Source organism: Delphinus delphis, chromosome 8 (genome assembly GCF_949987515.2).
Source record: "Delphinus delphis chromosome 8, mDelDel1.2, whole genome shotgun sequence".
Taxonomy (NCBI): Eukaryota; Metazoa; Chordata; class Mammalia; order Artiodactyla; family Delphinidae; genus Delphinus; species Delphinus delphis.
The window spans coordinates 56,522,330-56,541,711 of record NC_082690.1 but is presented as its reverse complement, the minus strand read 5'-3'; the positions used below and the strand labels follow the sequence as shown (position 1 = coordinate 56,541,711).

Genomic DNA, 19,382 nt, shown 5'->3' with positions numbered 1-19,382 from the left:
GCTCAGCGGCCATGGCTCACGGGCCTAGCCGCTCTGCGGCATGTGGGATCTTCCTGGACCAGGGCACTAACCCGTGTCCCCTGCATCGGCAGGCGGACTCTGAACCACTGCGCCACCAGGAAAGCCCACTCCAGAACTTTTTACATCTTCCCAAACTGAAACTCTGTGCCCATTAAACAATAACTCTGCATTCCCACCTTTCCCCAGTCCCTGGTAACTGCCATTCTAACTTTCTGTCTCTTTGCAAAGCCTATGCTTTAAAAACACTGTTATTCTTGCATTAAATCTATCATTCTTCACCCAAAACTTTTCTCCATTTAGTACAAAGATAGTAGTGTTATGTAGATATGATTCCTCATGTTAGGGAAAGGTAGTGAAAAATAATATTGTGTCTTTGCTTATGTATATATATTAGAATAAGTGTTTCTAATTTTAAAACAAAAGCTTAAGTTGAAATATTTTCCAGCTATAATTAACTAATTCTAACTATGTATCTTCATAGCATAATTATTTTGCACTAGATTTTTTTTCTGATTTAGATGTATGTTTGTAATCAATTTAAAGTAATTCTACTTAATGTTCTTCCACTTCTCCCTTTTTTGGGTAGTGATTATATTTTAAAACGGTAAATACTAACTGAGTAAAACCATTTTTGGTAGGGGGTTGTTGAAATAGTTATCACAGTGACCCCTGAATCTAATTATCATGAAAAAATTTTTTTCAGTTGAAGAATGTGTTTATCTGAGTTATCTTCATTCTCCCCAAAACTAACGGCTCTTAGGAACAGTGTTAGGAATTTAGGAACAGTGCTTAGGAATAGTGTTTCTGAGTTACCAGATTTGTGACAAACTACAACAGGCTTATCTGGTTAATTTTTAATTCCTGTTTGGGGAAAGGAAAAAGTTCTAGAAATAGTGGGGAAGAATGTAAAGTCCTTTGAGAGATATGAAGAAAAATATTCTAATGGGTCAGTTAAGAGGAAATATGTAAATAGTGAACTTTTTAGGCTAAGAAGAAATATTCCTGGTAACTCTTGGCAGCTTCAATTTTAATCTCTAGTAAAATGATGGAATATCTCTTTAAAAGATTGAAATATATTTAGAGGGTAGCAGAGTACAAAACAGTAAAAATTTATAAAATTTTTTTTTTTTTTTTGCGGTACGCGGGCCTCTCACTGCCGGGGCCCCTCCCGCCGCGGAGCACAGGCCCCGGACGCGTAGGCCCAGCGGCCACGGCTCACGGGCCCAGCCGCTCCGCGGCATGCGGGATCCTCCCGGACCGGGGCACGAACCCGCGTCCCCTGCATCGGCAGGCGGACCCCCAACCACTGTGCCACCAGGGAAGCCCTAAAAATTTATAAAATTTTAGTCAAACAATATACTGCCTTATTTGCTGAGTGCTGCCGTTGGGTTTGGCACTGAGACGGCATAAAACAGATGCAGAGACCTTGAAATCTGTAACAGAAATATCTAAAATGCTCTGGCAGGAAAGATGATTAAATTTAAGTTTCTTTTGGCATCAAACTAGTGGAAGAAGGGTAGTGGAAGAAGGGAACAGACTTGGTTATACTTTTTCTTGGGGTTAGTAATTTGATGCAACACATTACAAAATTTTACATGTAAAATTAATTCAAATTGAGTTGGCTATAGTTCTTGCTATGTGCATTGAAAACTGGCTATAAATTGTTACTTAATGGCTTGACACCTTGAAATTCCATTTTCAAGTTAAAGCAATGTAGATTATGTTGAATTATAGTTAAACTGTATAAATCGTCATTCTTCTAAAAGTTATGACAAGTTTTTCTCTTGGCTTTTCCCTTTTATAGGCACACAGGCAACCTATACTCGGCCAACAGTGAGCCCATCTATAGGTCGGATGGCTGCAACCCCTGGAGCTGCAACCTACGTGAAAACTACCAGTGGTAGCATTATTACAGTAGTACCCAAATCATTAGCTACCTTGGGGGGCAAGATAATTAGCAGTAATATAGTTTCTGGTAGGTATATCTGAAGTACATTAAAGGTATAGGTGACCAATAAGAGGAAAAAACATTTCACTGTTGGAAGGATTCTGTTTGATCGCAGTTTTCTGCTTAGAAATCTAGAGCTTTGTTTTTAGTCCTGATGTTTTAGTGATTAAGTATAGTTTTTTAGTTCTAGTATTAAATCTTCATATGTTAAACTTTTGAGAGTTTTAGAACATTTAGTTGCATTTAATCAGAATGGAAGGATTATGGTTTACATTTGCGTAGAGATTTTTCATTTACAAAGTATTGCCCCATTTATCAATTCATACCTCATAACTCTGAAATAGTTGGTATCAGCCCCAGTCTACAGGTACAGACATATTTAAGTTTAGAGGATGAACTTGACCTGTCCAAAACCATACAAGCTAGATAGAGGAAGAACTAGTATTTATTAGTCTAAATATGTTTGAGGGATCATATCTCATAATTTCAATTACTAATGTCACTTTAGCATATTAAAAATAAAAATACTTGAATATTTTTATTTGCTTTTCACCATTTATATTGGCTATTCACTTTTTAAAAATGTTTTACTCAGATAGTGAAGGCTAATATTTATTGGTATTTTGGAACCTTACCTGGTTTTTATTGGCTCATTTATTCCTGCAATATTTGCGTTGTGTATCCTGAACTGGAATGTTAACATGGTATCCATTTTCATTGATTATTATTTTTTAATTAAAATGATGTGAATAATCTCTGACCAAGCAAGCCCTGTGGACTTTAACTGTCTACCATTTTTGTAGACTAGCCATATTTTGTATGCCCCAGGTGAATTGTTCTAACATTTTAAAGTGAAGGGATTGAAGTTCCTGGCAGTAATATGATGTTGCTGATAACTCAAGGAGTGAAAAAAAAAGCAGGGCATGGTATTGGCATAAAGCACTACATTTAAAGCTGGTAAATTTGGCTCTACTTTTTAAGTGTAAGTTGCAATGTTTGCCAAACTGAGGAGGGTGAAATCGGTAGGGAAAGAATCATCATACTCCAGCTTTTAAGAGGATATTTTAAATAACACAGTTAAAACTCAAATTATAATTTATTACCTGACAATACCTTTAAATAGTATAGAGCGCATACTTAAACATTTTTCAAAAAGTAATCATGTTTCTTATTAGTGTATAGCTTTTTATGACCATAAGGGTTTTTCTTTACTTACATATGAATTCTTAATACCATATAGCTTGGAGGAATGTCTACATGTCATAAAGCCTCTGTTTTCAAACCTTACTTATGATTTAGCTGCTTTGTATGAGGTTAGAGCAATACAGGCAAGCACATTGCCCTAGAAGCAAAGAGGCGGTGAGATACATACCCTACACATGTATACATTTCATCCACCTTTGTTTTTAAATATGAAGTAACTCATGGTTAGTCACTATTTCAAGTGTATGGGTGTACAGAGGAAGAGTTCTTAAACTTTTTCAGCACTATAGGATGTACTGGGCTCACAGCTGAAATAGCTTTATTCATTGCATGGAGCTCATTTTGCCTCAACCTTTGCTTCACTATTTGACACTTTAATTCTAAAGAACTTCTTTCATTTCTGACTGCTTTAAACTGATCCTTACGTTACATATCAGTATTCTTTATAAAGATAGTTTTCTTATTTTATAATACTCTTGTTGCTCTATGATACTGGGATTATCGGTTAGTTTATTAGTAGTTTTCAATCCCTGTCTTTTCACAGTAAACCGATAAGCCTGGTTGGATGAATTTAGATAGTTTTCTGCCTTCATCCATGATCAGATGCTGGATACTAGAGTCCATGCCCCCACCAACCCACAACCATAAAGAAATGCTTTTCTTAAAATATACTCAAACACCTGGTTGTAAGCATAGAAGGCTTTAAAAAAATGATATTTTCCCCTTTATTGTGGGGAATTTGGAAAATACAGAAAGGTATACAAAGAAAATTAAAAACCTGTAATTTTCGCCATCTAGAGAAATATGTTAAAATTTAAGTGTATATATTTCTGTTTATTCCTTTTTCTTTTTAGATTTTTGTATAAATGTTTTTGTGTATATATGTATATTTTTAAAATTAAATTTAGATCTAATACTATCAGTTTTAATCTTTTTTCATATAATAATATCATTTTCCCATTCCATTAAATGTATTTTGACACCCCACCCCCTCCCCAGATTAATTACTATACAGTGTTCTCTCATACGATGCACCATGATTTAACTGTTTATTCATTGTTGAATGTTTTAGGTTACTTAACAATTTTTTTTGTCATAAATAATCCTGTGACAAACATCATTATACATAAATTATTATGTGAAGTTCTTATTTTCTTTGTATAATATCTTGGAAGGCAAGTTCATGCTTTCAAAGTGCTTTCTAGAAAGGTCAAGTTTTTATTAGAATAAGCAATTAAGTGGAAGGCATGACTATTTTTGCAGTTATTTAATTCATGTCTTATGGAATCAAATATTTACTTATATGTGTATATATAGAGAGAACTATTAGATATGTAAGTCTTTTGGAGAGCTTTGTTGAAAAATCATGCCTATTTTATGCAGAAGATGGGTTCCTTCAGAACCCAGAGGTAAACTCATTATCTTGACTCTAAGGACATTATGAGAACCTTTGACAATGGCAGGACTTGATTTTGATTCCCTTGATCTTTAGTACAACGTCCAGGCAAGGCTTGCGTCTATATACTTGTCCATTTGTTCATTCATTTGCTCATTCTTTGAGCAAAGTAACACATAAAACATTATCCAAAAAACCAAGATTGTCAGAGTGATTTAAGAATCTGTGAATAGTAAAATCTGGGCCAATAAATTTGTGTTCGTTAAGCCTACCTACCATAATGCTCAAACTTTTACAGGCATCTTATTTTTGAATAGGAATCTCTGGAATGCGTCAGTATCATGGCCCATGATCCAAATGTGATTCACATTTACTTGCACCCATTGTATCTTGACTCCTTATAAGTAAAGACTATGTATAGGTGAGTTCTCTAATACGCTATGAACTAGATATGTGGTCAGATGCTGTGATACACCGTGATGTACATGAGGTGCATTCTCTGCCCTAAAGAATGCTAAACAGGTGAACTTGTATAGTCTCTTGTAACATGAGAACTATACACTGAATACTGTGAAAACATAGAGGAAGACTTTATTTATTTATTTATTTGTTTATTTTTGGCTGTGTTGGGTCTTTGTTGCTGCGTGTGGGCTTTCTCTAGTTGGGGTGAGCAGGGACTACTCTTCGTTGCAGTGCACGGGCTTCTCATTGCAGTGGCTCCTCTTGTTGTGGAGCGCGGGCTCTAGGCATGTGGGCTTCAGTAGTTGTGGCACATGGGCTCAGTAGTTGTGGCTTGCGGGGTCTAGAGCACAGGCTCAGTAGTTGTGGTACATGAGCTCAGGTGCTCCGCGGCATGTAGGATCCTCCTGGACCAGGAATTGAACCCATGTCCCCTGCATTGGTAGGCTAATTCTTAACTGCTGTGCCACCAGGGAAGTCCGAGGAAGACTTTTTTTTAAATGAGTAATACTTCTTTCTTCAATATAATGTAGATGTCACCTGAGATATAGAAACATGCTATTGAAATTTTAAACTTTTATAATTTGATAATTCTAGTCATAAATTGTATTCTTAATTTATTCATAATTGTAATATAATGCTGTACTTGCTTTTCCTTATGCTATGCCTTTTTCTTCTGTTTTCTAACATTGCCCCCACCTCCCATTTTGTTAAGCTGGTGAACTTGGTTTGCAACTGTCTCATAAATTGACACACCCATAATGGAAAGGATTTGACATTTTCATAGTTATAAATATAATTCATTTGTTAAGCAAGTTTTGTCAAAAAAGTGATCCTTGTACTTTGGTATGGAGTTAAATCTTGGTTTACATTTCCTTGAGATAGTTCTTAATGCTTACTTTCTAAGAACACTTTTTTATTAACCAATTATTTGGTGAGGGAGCATTGTCAGAGGAGGCATCATAATCACATATGAGGGACTGGAGTTAATTAAGAGTTAAAGTTGATGTAAGTGGATAAGAGGCAGCTTGGTTTTTGTGGCTCTTAACAGTTCACTATTCAGAGACTGCAGGTAAAGGGAAAAACATTTGTGAAACTGGCCCACGGATAAAAGTGCTTTTTTATATTACCTGAGCATGTTACCTTGGACTGATGAGGCATTAGATGATGGCAAGTGTATTATAAAGATATTGTAACAAGATGGCCCAAAACTGACATATAACTAGAATATTCTTATTCTTGTGCAATCTTATTTCTAAAACTAGTAAGGAATGCTAAGGTTTCTCAGTAGAAAAGATTAAATTTTAACTTTTATTCTTGAGAGTATATTAATCAGTTGTGTTTTTAATGTGTACCCATTCTGTGCTTAGTCATTTGATAAATGATATGCAGGCCTATAGCAGAAAAATATGACTTGCCTGTTTTCATAGGCAGAGAAAATTATAGGTGCAGAAGTAGCACTGGGATTGGTGTGCTCAAGGACCAGTGTGGAAACCAGCACATTGAAGGAGAGGTATATATTGGATAATCCTGAAAATTAAGGTCTGATGGAACCTGGAGGGCTAAGCAGAGCAGTTTGGTCTTTGTGTGGTAGGTAATAGGAAGCCATAGTAAAAGGAGTTACTTGTTAAACTAGAGTTTATGGTGTGTATTTTGGAGTAGGAACAAATAAGATCTAATTGGTGGATTTAAGGCCAGATTATAAAGGATTCTGAAACCCAAGACAGGAAGTTGGAACTAAATACAATGGGGATTTGGAAGGTTTTTGACCAATTTCACATGTTGTTGGTTCTTGATATGGTGAAATGAGTTGTTTTTGTTTTTTTAGGATGTTTGCTATGGCAGGATGCATCAGAGCTATTTGAATGATAGAGAAACTTGAAATAGGGAGAAAATATGGGAAGCCAAAAGAGATGTGGGCCTGTCTATTGAGCTGGCATTGATAACATTTTGAAAGAAGACATATGTTGGTGACAAATTTAGTTCATTCACATACTCGTTGAATGATTACTTGAGTAATTGCCGTACAGTGTGTGCTAAGCACTGAGGACTCAGTGGTGTGAAAAGATACAGTGTGGAGCCAAGGGGCTTTCATTTTGTTAGAGGGTACAGGGAATGAAGACAAGGCAAGAAGCAAAGATTGACACCAGGATTTCCAACTTGAACAATCAGAAGAATATAGGGTATAAATTTGATAGGTAGATAGATTTGATAGGTGGAAGAGAAGCAGTTTGTGGAAGGATGTGGGGGAGAGGGTAAGATAATAATATGTTTGGATCAGTAGATATAGATCTACTACATAGATGTTAATGATGGAAAATATAAGTTTATATATATAAGTATATAAATTAGGGTTTCATCCTCTGACTTTTCAGAGTGTTGCAGGTGATGAGTATACGTTTCATCTGACTTGGTCTGTGACTGTGTTTATTTTGTGTTTTTCTTGTCACATAAAAATAAATGACATTTCATCAATTTTCTCTATAGTCTAGTGTTACATGAGAATTTTGATACATATTTACCTCTTTTCTATGTTATTTTTTGAAGAGTTTTCCTATCACACTAGTCACACAGGTAATACCATTGAGTTTGGGAGAAATGTTTGTCATGGAATAGAGCTTCTAATTTGTTTCAGTTAACTAGTCAGGAGAGGAATATTGATGGGGAAGCAGATAGTGATATTTTTAGATTCTGAGTTTGGTGTGTAGGCCCTCAGATTCCAAAAAGATGAATGCTGTAAGAGTCAATTCTTAATATTCTCTCATTCTAGGACAACTTGTAATTTATTATTCCAGGCCTTCATTTTCATCCTCATGACAGCTTTCACGTCATCTAGGGATGACATCAACTACATGTATTAATTGTATACAACATAAACAGAAGTAACCAAATATCACTAGTCCTTAACTCGGGCCTCCTTTTCTCCCCCCTTCTCTAAGGAACGACTACCAAAATCACTACAATCCCAATGACTTCCAAGCCCAATGTGATTGTTGTGCAAAAGACTACAGGAAAAGGAACCACCATTCAAGGCCTCCCGGGCAAAAACGTTGTCACAACATTGCTAAATGCTGGAGTAAGTAAGAGCTTGAACTGCAGACTCAGCAATCCACTAAGGATTTTAAAGACCAGCTATACAAATATTTGTCTAAGGACTTCAGAACCCACAATGGCCAGAATGGCTTGATTTACCCCTGCTGTGATGTAATAACTGTTAAAAAACACCACCTACTGATGCCATTTTTTATAGTAATTTCTAAAACATGTTGTTCATAGCTAAGTTGCTTATGACCATGATTTAGATGCTTAGCTTGGTCCAGATGGAAGATTCCACTGGGTTAACTACAGAGGGACTTCTGTCAGAGGACAGTTTATTCCTGCTTTTGGCCAATAGATACCAGTCTAGTATTTCGCCTAGGCTAGGCAAAGAGAAATATTTGGGACTAAGACTAAATTAATGACAATGATTTGTTACTTTCATTTTTACGTCTTTGAGCTAGTGAAAAAAAATCAAATAAATAACAGATTCATTTATAGTTCTGAAGGCAGTTGTTAAGAGGTTAAGAGATTTGGAGTTAGCCAAACCTAGGCTTTGTCTCTGAGTATCATAATTGTTTGACTTTGGCTAACTTATTCGACTTCTCTCATCCTTAATTTCCTCATTTGTACGTTGGGGATGATGATCTCTACCAGTGAATTTGTTGAGTAACTAACTGGTAGCTGTTGAAAGTGCTTAGAACAGTGCCTGGCACATAGGAAGTCCTCAATAATTTTTTTTTCTTACTGTTATTACTCTTTGTACTTAACTATCTAGGTTTGGTAGTGTCCCTACTTTGCTAGAAAAAAAATGCTATACTTCATTGTAGTTGATCTCTAGTAGCTTCCTAGGCATCACAGTCTTTACAATGTTGGTAGGGGTCTAGTATTAGATTTTTTCATCACGTGGGAAAACATAGATTGTTCCTTGCCTTAGTTCACATAGTAAGCCAAAAGTAAAGCCAGGATTAGAATTCAGATTTTCAGAATGCTTTATCTTTTGGTTTGTAATTTCATGGAACTTGATATTAAAAGAGGGGAGTGCCATGTACTCTAGGTCCTATGGTCACATAGATCTAAGAATAGTGTGTGTGAGTACTAGCTGCTATATACATCTAATAGCAACAGTTTGACACAGGAAATGATAGTCAAACAAGCAGATCAGAGTATAAGACCATCAGCTTAACCACATATGTACATGTACCTGTACTCATAACTTGCTTACCTGTGTATGCGTAAACACACACACACACACACCAGAAGAGCTTTTTCAAAAAATAGCCTGCTAGTTGGTTTTGATTGGTTTTGAATGGTCTTTAATTATACTTGGACAGGCCCCATTGAGCTACTTAATAGAAGGGCATGCCCACTTGCAAACTAGCAGCTCTTGGCAAATGAACTAGAGCTCTTTCCAGAGATGCTGCTGTGAAGGGTGTACATGTATTAAAATAAGTAATCACATGATTGGCAGACACTCCATGTTTCCCTTAGATAACTGCGGCAGATATTTAAACATGTGAATTTTGTAATCATTTAGCTCTAAATTCACAGAGTGATTACCTTTTTGCCAGCTCACCTGGGTGCTTTGTTTTTACTGGCTGCTAAGTTTAGATGGCCACACATTTAGGTGATGATGACTAAAAAGAAAAACTGATAAGGTGAAAAAATTTCAGATCCTTTGCTTTTTATGGATTTTAATTTTTAAAATTTTAATAGTTTAGTAAAATGACTGTATTTGAATTTAATTTAGTTAAGCTCAAGTATTGACTCCATAACTGACCAGAAAATGGTACTTAAGAATAAAGCAGATGAAAATGGTGAAAAGTTAATGGGCTTAAACTATCTAGTTAATAGACTAAAGTGATATTAGTAACATGCTGACGTGGGAGAAGTCCTATGTTTTTTCTTTGTATTTTCCCATGTAACCTCAGAAAGAATGTTAATATCTCTGCTGATTTCATCTTTTGCCCATACTGTTTCACAGAGGCCTTCTGCTATATATCCTTATAATTTCATGTTTGGGGAACTGAGGTAGTTTATTTTGTATGTGAACATTTAGCTATTGGTAAAATGCACAGTAATTTTTTTATTACACATATGTTCATTTCAGATAAACGTCAATAAAGATGAATGTTGGGGGGACAAGACCTATAGTCCCAACACTTAGAGATAACCATTGTTAGCATTTTAGTATATATTCTTCTATAATTTTTGACTCTTATTTTATGTACATATTCTATGAATGAGACAGTATAATAAGTATTCTTACATAAGGTGATTTTTTAAATTCACTCACCAAGAAGTATTTAATGCCTTCATAGGACAGAAGGTTGGTCAGAGGACTTCTGAGATCATTTCAACTAGATCTAAGATTTTTGATCACCTGGAAACATTGTACTTTGTTGCAGAGTTTACAGCCCTTTGCCCATCATCCTGGTAAAACCTTTCTGTGATTTTCAGTGAAAAAATGCATATAAATCTCATATATTTACTGACTTCAATTTAGGGAGAAAAGACTATTCAGACGGTACCAACAGGAGCAAAGCCAGCTATTATCACTGCTACAAGACCCATCACCAAAATGATTGTAACTCAGCCAAAAGGAATAGGTTCCACAGTTCAACCAGCAGCTAAAATCATCCCAACAAAAATTGTTTATGGGCAGCAAGGGAAAACACAGGTATGCTAAGATATGGTGATTTTTCTTGACTCTGGTATATTTCAAATTCCTAGAAAAGATCAGTAATATTTAAAGAATCAGATTATTAAAAGTTATGATTGAATGTGTATAATCATCTGTTTTCAAAATAGTACTTTTCAGTACTTAAAAAAATATACATCTTAAATATTTGTGTAATGTCATGAGCAAAGCTTAGAGAACAGAATCCCCTTGGAGGACTTCCCTGGTGGCGCGGTGGATGAGAATCCGCCTGCCAACGCAGGGGACACGGGTTTGATCCCTGGTCTGGGAAGATCCCACAGGCCGCAGAGCAACTAAGCCCGTGTGCCACAACTACTGAGCCTGCGCTCTAGAGCCCGTGAGCCACAACTACTGAAGCCGGTGCCCCACAATAAGAGAAGCCATTGCAAGTAGAAGCCCACGCACCATAACGAGAGTGGCCTCCGCTCACCACAACTAGAGAAAGCCTGTGCACAACGAAGACGCAACACAGCCAAAAAAATAAATAAAATTAAATCTTTGAAAAAAAAAAAAAAAGAATCCCCTTGGAATGAAATTTGCTGAAGGTATATATTGTTTTTTGAGAAGAAGATGGTTGAGGGATGATGGTTATTCATAATCTCTCAAAAGTATTTTTTATAAGCTTATATGGCCTTTGAAAGCACTTTGGATATTATAAAATTTGATTTACTTGAAACCTAAATAATGGAGAAGCTGAAGATCCATTCATTTTTCAACAAGTAAACGATAAGGGAGCTTTTCTGGAGATTTGTCTGGGAAACTGAGGCTCAGGATTTAATCCTGTGTTGCTGGGCTACTGTTTATTTTGCAGGTACTTTATTACTTTTCTGAGAATATCAAAGGAATCGATGTCAGCTTTGGTTGAGAAATGCTATCCTAGAATTTTTGTAAAAGCTACTAATTTACCTATAAACTAATAATTTGCCTTTAGAATCAGTTCCCTCAGTATTATAGCCAAATAGTTTACATATCTAAACAATAAGTTTTGTGATTTTCTAATAAGTTCAAATTGCCTTTAAATTTCAACTGTAACAGTTTCATTTGCTCTATCATCTAAGTCATAACCCATGTTTTCATTCTTGAATTTTTGGAAATGGTGACTTAAAGAGTCTGAAAAGGTTTAGAAACTTATATATGGGAGAAATAAAAAATAATTGTGGTGAAATAATATTTTTATTCCATGTACCCAATTGAAGTTAACTCCCAGAGTCCAGATTTTGAAGTGGAATGGTTCACTGTGAAACTTTTCTCCCATTTCACTTGTTGTAGTGTCTGTGGTTTTGACCTTTGCCAAGAGTTGATCTATCACATGTTCCTTATCGATTGTAATAGTTGTCTAAATTAGTGTTCCTCTGGGGATTTCTTCAAAGATGACTTAGGTCCTTAGCAATTTTACTTTGTGCAGTTGTGTTAATTAGGAATTTCATTTGGTTGCTAAAGAAAAGAAACCTGAAGAACAGTGGCTTAAACAAATTAGGGTTTTATTTTTATTATGTTGATAAATATTCAGAGGAAGGAAATCCTGGACTGTTATTGTGACTCAAAAATTCCCCTGGGAATCTAGGCTCCTTGTGTCTTTCTGTTCTGCCATCCTTAGTTTGTGACTATCTTTCTACTGTATAGCCTACAGACTGTAAAATGACTCCTGAAGTCATTACAGGCAAGAAAAAACAGGGTCAAAGGCTCTTGTTAGAATCATAGCTGTTGTAATGTAGCATGTACCGCTTGAAATTTTGTATGTGGCCTGCTATAATTTGTTCATAGATTGAATTAGTCTTTGATGAACAGTGCTGTGCCCAAAGTATAATAAATGTACAGAGCACTGTTTTCTGTGTCAGGAAAATATTTGTTTCATCATGACCTAGAAGTTAAGCATTTTTTAAATGCTCTAAATTTATACTGGTTGTATTTTTGCTTGTGTTCTAGGTTCTTATTAAACCTAAACCAGTGACGTTTCAAGCTACAGTTGTTAGTGAACAAACAAGGCAGCTGGTCACGGAAACATTACAGCAAGCATCCAGGGTGGCAGAGGCTGGTAATTCATCTATTCAGGAGGGAAAAGAAGAACCACAGAGTTATACAGATAGTAGTTCCTCTTCTACGGAGTCCTCCCAAAGTTCCCAAGGTAAGATCCATTTTACTTCTGATTTATGTAATTGCTGCTGACATAGTGCCCTAGTCCTAAAATAGTTGAATCTAGGGATCTCAAATAAACATGTATGCTTTGACTTGTTAGTTCTTTTGATTTTATTGTCTTTTGTTTGATATGTAATCAGTGAGCTGAAGTTTTGTTTTTGGTAAGGCTTATTACCATTCTTTCCTGCCTGGCATATGTTCATCAAGTAATTGGTAAATTTTAGATGATGATTTTGGCAGGTAGGTATTATCAAACTGGATAGAGCTGTGATTCCTTCTGTTTGCTTTGAGTAAGTAGGAGAAGTATGCAAGAAAGTGAATATACCTTTTGAAATGGTTGTTGCTGAATCTTGAGAAAGGATCAAGGTGGTCAGAGATGGGGCCATAAGTGGGCTGTAAGTGGGTGATCATACATTGCAGTTTGCATGGGACAAGTCTTAGTTTATTTCTGTTCTAGAATAATTATTAATAGCATTCGCTTTCACTCTCAAAAGTGTTCCAGTTTAGTGATAATTATATGGTTGTCCTAATTATAAGGAAGGTGCTATGAAGCCAGACTCCATAATAGGGAAAATCATTATCCTTAGTGCTATTTTAATTATGTTGTTCTAGTAAGTCATTTGAAATAGACTCATGATCATAAGCTTTGAGACTTTCTACAAATCTAGTACCCATGTCTGTCAGTTACCTTAACCACCCATATTGTCAGGTAGTATATTTATACCTGTACTTAGAAGCTCTGATATATCCAAACAAAACTGTTTATCTTCTCTTGATCATTCCTCACTCACTCCATTTCCTCTCCTCACCTCTCCATTATTGTCTCTGGAATGCTTTCTTGGCACCTTCACTTTTCTAATACAGCTTCTTCATATTGTGCAGGAATTATTATTTTAACTCTTCAGTGGAATCTTCCTAGATTAGTCTTACTAATGGTTCACATTGCTGATTATTCCATTAATTCAATTTGACATTTATTTATTAGTTTATATTATGTATTAAACTTCATGAGAAAGCTTCATGAAGGAGGTAGCATTTGAAATGGTCTTTGAAAACTCATCAGTTAAAAATTAAAATGTTGATTTTAACAAACAGACAATATGGCACTCATTTTAGAAAATGGATAATTTTCTTCTGCATATTATCAATAATAGTAGTATTTTCTGAATCAATTTGCTAAGATTTAATTTATTATTTCTGTATTGATTATGAATCAGTTTATGTCTAGTTATAGTAAGATGATGCTTATTCTCTATTTCTTTTAGACTTACTGATTTGATATGTATAGATTCCATTCTTAGTTTAACTCATCAGATGTTTTTTTCCCTCTTTTATTTTTAAGTCTGTAGTTATTTGAATAATACCAGCCTTTTTTTTCCCTTGAGAAATATTTTCATAGTGGGCCAGTAAAATGTTTAGGTTATGAATTGGTGCTGAAATGGGGACCTGAACAGTAGATGTCTGTGTATACATAATCTCAGGTTATCTTTTGAAATTGCTAGTTTTTTCCCAAGAGAGCTATAAGCCAATCATTACTTCCCTAACATGCCATTTCATTAGTGAGCCTTCAATTTTCATTCTAAGAAAGGGACAAAAATTTGGCTATTTTTGGAACTGATTGAGTGTAAAGTTTTCTGCTCTTTGATCTGTTATTATATGGGGCCTCATTTATTTTTGTTGTTTATCTTTCATTGCATATTACTTCTTTTTAAAATATTCTGTAATACAGAAAAAATTCACCATTCAAAGTAGGTATATGTAATATAGTTGCCTATAAAGCCAGTTTTTATAGTCTGCATTTACTCCTCTCACCATATCCTTGTATAGTTCCTTAGTACATTCTCACAAAGACAAGGGACTGGGAATACATATGCTATGATTTAAGAGAAAGGGATAAAGGGCTTTTTTGGGTTTTTGGGGGGTTTTTTTGGCCACAACTCAGGGCATGTGGGATCTTAGCTCCTCGACCAGGGATCAAACCCACGCCCCCTGCCGTGGAAATGCAGAATCTTAACCACTGGACCGCCAGGGAAAGGGATAAAGGTTTTGATCAGTCTAAGACTTATGTTTGGTTTTCAAGGTATAAGAGGGTCATACTTAACGGGGAATAGAAGCACTATATAAGAGTCCATTCTTTCTTTATATCGCTTTTGTAGTTTTTAGTGCACCTCTTTTTAGTAAATTTTAATGTAATTTCAAACTTACAAAAAGTTGCAAGAAGATTAAAAAGAACTCCTGTGGGCTTCCCTGGTGGCGCAGTGGTTGAGAGTCCGCCTGCCAATGCAAGGGACACGGGTTCGTGCCCCGATCTGGGAGGATCCCACATGCCGCGGAGCGGCTGGGCCCGTGAGCCATGGCCGCTGAGCCTGTGCGTCTGGAGCCTGTGCTCCGCAATGGGAGAGGCCACAACAGTGAGAGGCCCATGTACCGAAAAAAAAAAAAAAAAACTCCTGTGTATATTCTTTACCTAGATTCACCACTTATTTATATTTTGCCCTATTTGCTTTGTTGTTGATTCTCTTTCTGTCCTCCCTGTGTCTATAATTTTTAAATTTTTTAACCATTTGAGAGCAAGTTGTAGATATTATGTCCTTTACCTCTAAATACTTACATTTGTAGGTTTATATTTCTTAAGGGTTAGTCTGTTCATAACTAAAATACAGTTATCAAAATCAAGACATATGAAGTTACAGTTCTGTAATCTACAATCCACTCAAATGTCATCAGCTGTCCAATCATGTTCTTTGAAGTTTTACCACCACCCGCCCCCCCCCACCAGTCCACAATCCAAATTAGGATCATGCATTACATTTAGTTGCATTTAATTGTCATGGCTCTTTTTTCCCCTTAAATTTGGATAATCCTCCAGCCTTTCTTTGTGTTTCTTGATCTTGACATTTTTGAAGGAAATAATCAGTTACTTTGTAGAATAGTCTTCAATTTGGTATTGTCTGATGTTTCTTTATCGTTTGATTCAGCAGGAATTCTACAGATGTGATATATCCTTAGCTTTGTCTTATCGGGAGGCACTGATGTCAGTTTGTCCCAATATTGATGACGTTAATGTCGATCTCTTGGTTAATTAAGATGATGTCTTCCCGTTTTTTTTGCATTATGAAGTTACCATATTTCCCTCTGAGATTAATGGTAATTTATGGGAGATGCTTTGCGACTATATAAATATCATATTCCTCATAAAACATTTATCTACTAGTTTAAGCATCCATTGATAATTTTCTAAAGCCCATTATTTGTTAGATAGTTGGCATTCTACTGTAATAATGAATCAACTTTGCTTGACTTCATATCCTTTTTCTGGTGACTTCCTTTACACAAGTCTTAGAATAAGGATGTCTTTTATGCCAAGGAATTTCTTGATTCTACTTGTGGTTTCGAAACTTTCCCCACCATTCCCCACCCGCAAGGAGGAGCAATTTAGGCCTTATACCTTATTTCTTTCTTCTTTTTTTTTTATACCTTATTTCTGAACTATCTCCTCACAGTCTAGAATAGAGACCTTCACCTTCACCTTGTTGTGGCACTTTCCTTGATCACCCTAGGAGGGTTCATCACTCCTTCTATATACTACGCTTCCGAAGTTGCTTTGTACTACCAGCTATTTTATCATTGATCATTTTATTTTGTACTTTTTTTTGTTTGTTTAATATAATTATTTTCCTTTCCACTAGGCTACTAGCTTCTCAAAGGCAAGGATCATATTCATCTCTATATATTCAATAATTAGCGAAGAGGTTAGCTAGCTCTAAGTAGACACCCAGTAAAAGTCCCTGAATGAACAAACAGCAGAACAGCAACCATAATAACTGTGATACGGAGTTAAACTTCAGCCTTATAAACTAATTTCTGTTGCCTGAGTCCAAAACATTTTTTCCTTTTTGGCGTTTCCCCTAACCTAGTGGGTGGGCCTTTTAAGCTGTATACCCCTGAAGTATTTTTACATACTGATAGCTAGATGACCAACCCTAATAGTTCAAGGTCATACTTGCCTAGATCACTTACTGAAGATTGGACCGTATGCCTTCCACAGCGCCTGAGCTTTCCTTCCTATTTGGATCTTCTTATTTTCCCTTTCTCACTTGGGAATAGGGTTATTGGGCTTATTGGGTTATAGATTTTTTTTAAAAAAGAAAGAAAAAATGTTAAAAGTTTTCTTTATTTATATTCTCTTTATTTCCAAAAGGTTTTAAGGTAGATTAGCTAGAATATAAGATTATGTGAAGTAAAATGGAAGAGAAAAAGGAGACAAAACCAAGAGTAAGGATTTAAGATGGAACATGGCATGAGGCAAATATAAAAATGCATCCTGTAAAGACATTGCTTTAAGTAGGCCACAACTTGGTTTCTAGGATGGTTTTTCCAGAAGCTTCATGATCTTGGTAGGTCATGGTGAGGGTGAGGAATAAATCGAGGTTAAGCAAAACATACTTATTGCAGAACTTTTCAGAGCCATTATATGCTAATATATGTTGTGAAAGATGAAGGATATAATGTAAAATGCCCCCAACTTTTTTGGCCATGGAACCCTTCTTTTGCAGAACATCTTTTTAAAAAAAAATTATTTATTTACTTTTGGCTGTGTTGGGTCTGTTGCTGCTCACGGGCTTTCTCTAGTTGCGATGAGTGGGAGCTACTCTTCATTGTGGTGCGCACGCTTCTCATCGTAGTGGCTTTTCTTGTGGCGGAGTACGGGCTGTAGGCATGCGGATTCAGTAGTTGTGGCTTGTGGGCTCTAGAGCACAGGGTCAGCAGTTGTGGCGCAGGGGCTTAGTTGCTCTGCGGCATGTGGGATCTTCCCGGACCAGGGCTCGAACCCGTGTCCCCTGCATCGGCAGGCAGATTCTTAACCACTGCGCCACCAGGGAAGTCCCTTTTGCAGAACATCTTGAGGAATTAATGTTCTCTGGAACATGTGGGGCAAAGCTGTATAAGCAGTTAAATACTGTGAAGACCTTGGGCTTTATGACAGTACTTCAGAGGGAAGGTACCTATTATATCATGGAAGGGATATAGACATCTTGGGTTTAGTTTAGAAGAGATGGTTTAGATGCATAAGGCATCTGGGAATCATTTTATATGAAGAATGGTAGGTGGAGAAAGGACATTTATCATGGAGAAGAGAAGATGAAAATTGGGTGGGGTTGTGGGGGACATGGAACTGTTGTCAGTTATCTTGAGGACTGTGACATGGAAGAGGGAAAAGAATTGGTCTTTGGTAGGTACATGGACAGAACTAGAACCATTGAGTAGCGATCAGAAGACCTGTTTCCACTCTATATAAGAAAATTTTCTAATTGTCCTAACAGTGCAAAGATGGAAAGAAACTGTCTTAGAAAACAGTGAGTTCTGTGGTGTGGGATTCCTAGATTGTTAGGGATATTTTGAAGATTTTAGCTTAGGATTGATGATAGTATTACTTGATGATAGTTGATGATATCATCCTCTATCAATGATCATACTATCATTGATGATAGTATACTTTTAGATTGTCTTTTCTAGCTGAGAGATCTTATGATTCTTTGCAAATGTGATATAGGCTTTTTATTGTAAAGACATAGGAGACATTCTTCCATAGAGATGCCTGAATCTGCCTTTGAATATAGCAATACAGTGTTTATCTCTAGTACCTAACATGTAGTAGATGCCCAATAAATATTTGTTAAATGACCTGTGGGGAAAGATATCTGAGGGTCAGTAGGCCATCATCCTCAAGAGACATAGGAAAGTCTAGATGGATGCACACTGCATAATCAAATGGAACTGTTAGATCAGGCTCCTGGTGTCTCAGTCATTGCACTCTGACCCCAGCATCAGATTTGGTAGGCAGTAGATTTATCTAGTCTAAGCATAAGCCAAAAGTAGAGAGGAAAATCACTCAAGGAATGTTTTTCACATTTAGGTTCACACCCTCATTCTGTGTCACAGCATTTGGGGTTGCTGCATTGGTGCTTTGTATGGTCAGCTACACTTTCTGAGTATGGGCAGAAAGAGAAAGACCAATCTCCCCAGTCCCTATGGGATGATGTTATGTGGGGTGATGTCTCTGACAGGTGGTCCCATGTGGAAATTTGTTCTCCTTTTCCAGTCTTATTCTACATTATCTCTCTACCCGTGCAGTTTTTGCTTTCTTCTGGGTATTCAGTGTGTGTATTTTACAGAGTTGGGTTGCAAAGTCATTCTTTGCCTATAGGTCCTCTCACCTAGCCAGGGGTACTTATAGCATCATGAGAAATTCTTAAAATTGAGAACTTAGTTTATATAAAACTAATGATTCCCTAATATAATCAGTTCTCTTAAGTTTAAATTCTATATATCAACTTAGAATGAGTAAAGAAAAACTGTTACATGCCTCATGTGGCATTTGATATTACTACGGGATATTGTCCTTCAGTCATCTAGATTTTTTTTAAGTTTAATGGAAATTATACATCCCTGGTGTGGTATATATTCTACCTAGTGTTTAG

At 36.2% G+C, this 19,382-nt stretch overlaps 1 protein-coding gene across 12 annotated transcripts in view; it reads left to right on the top strand.

Moving 5' to 3' along the window:
• Positions 1-19,382, top strand: part of EMSY (EMSY transcriptional repressor, BRCA2 interacting) — an 80,611-nt gene that overhangs the window by 44,427 nt on the left and 16,802 nt on the right. For all 12 annotated transcript variants that reach the window (XM_060018245.1, XM_060018248.1, XM_060018243.1 and 9 more), the window contains 4 exons: positions 1,826-1,996; positions 7,967-8,103; positions 10,570-10,743; positions 12,691-12,889. In XM_060018245.1, coding sequence (XP_059874228.1) covers positions 1,826-1,996; positions 7,967-8,103; positions 10,570-10,743; positions 12,691-12,889 — 681 coding nt within the window. The remainder of the gene's footprint in view (positions 1-1,825; positions 1,997-7,966; positions 8,104-10,569; positions 10,744-12,690; positions 12,890-19,382) is intronic.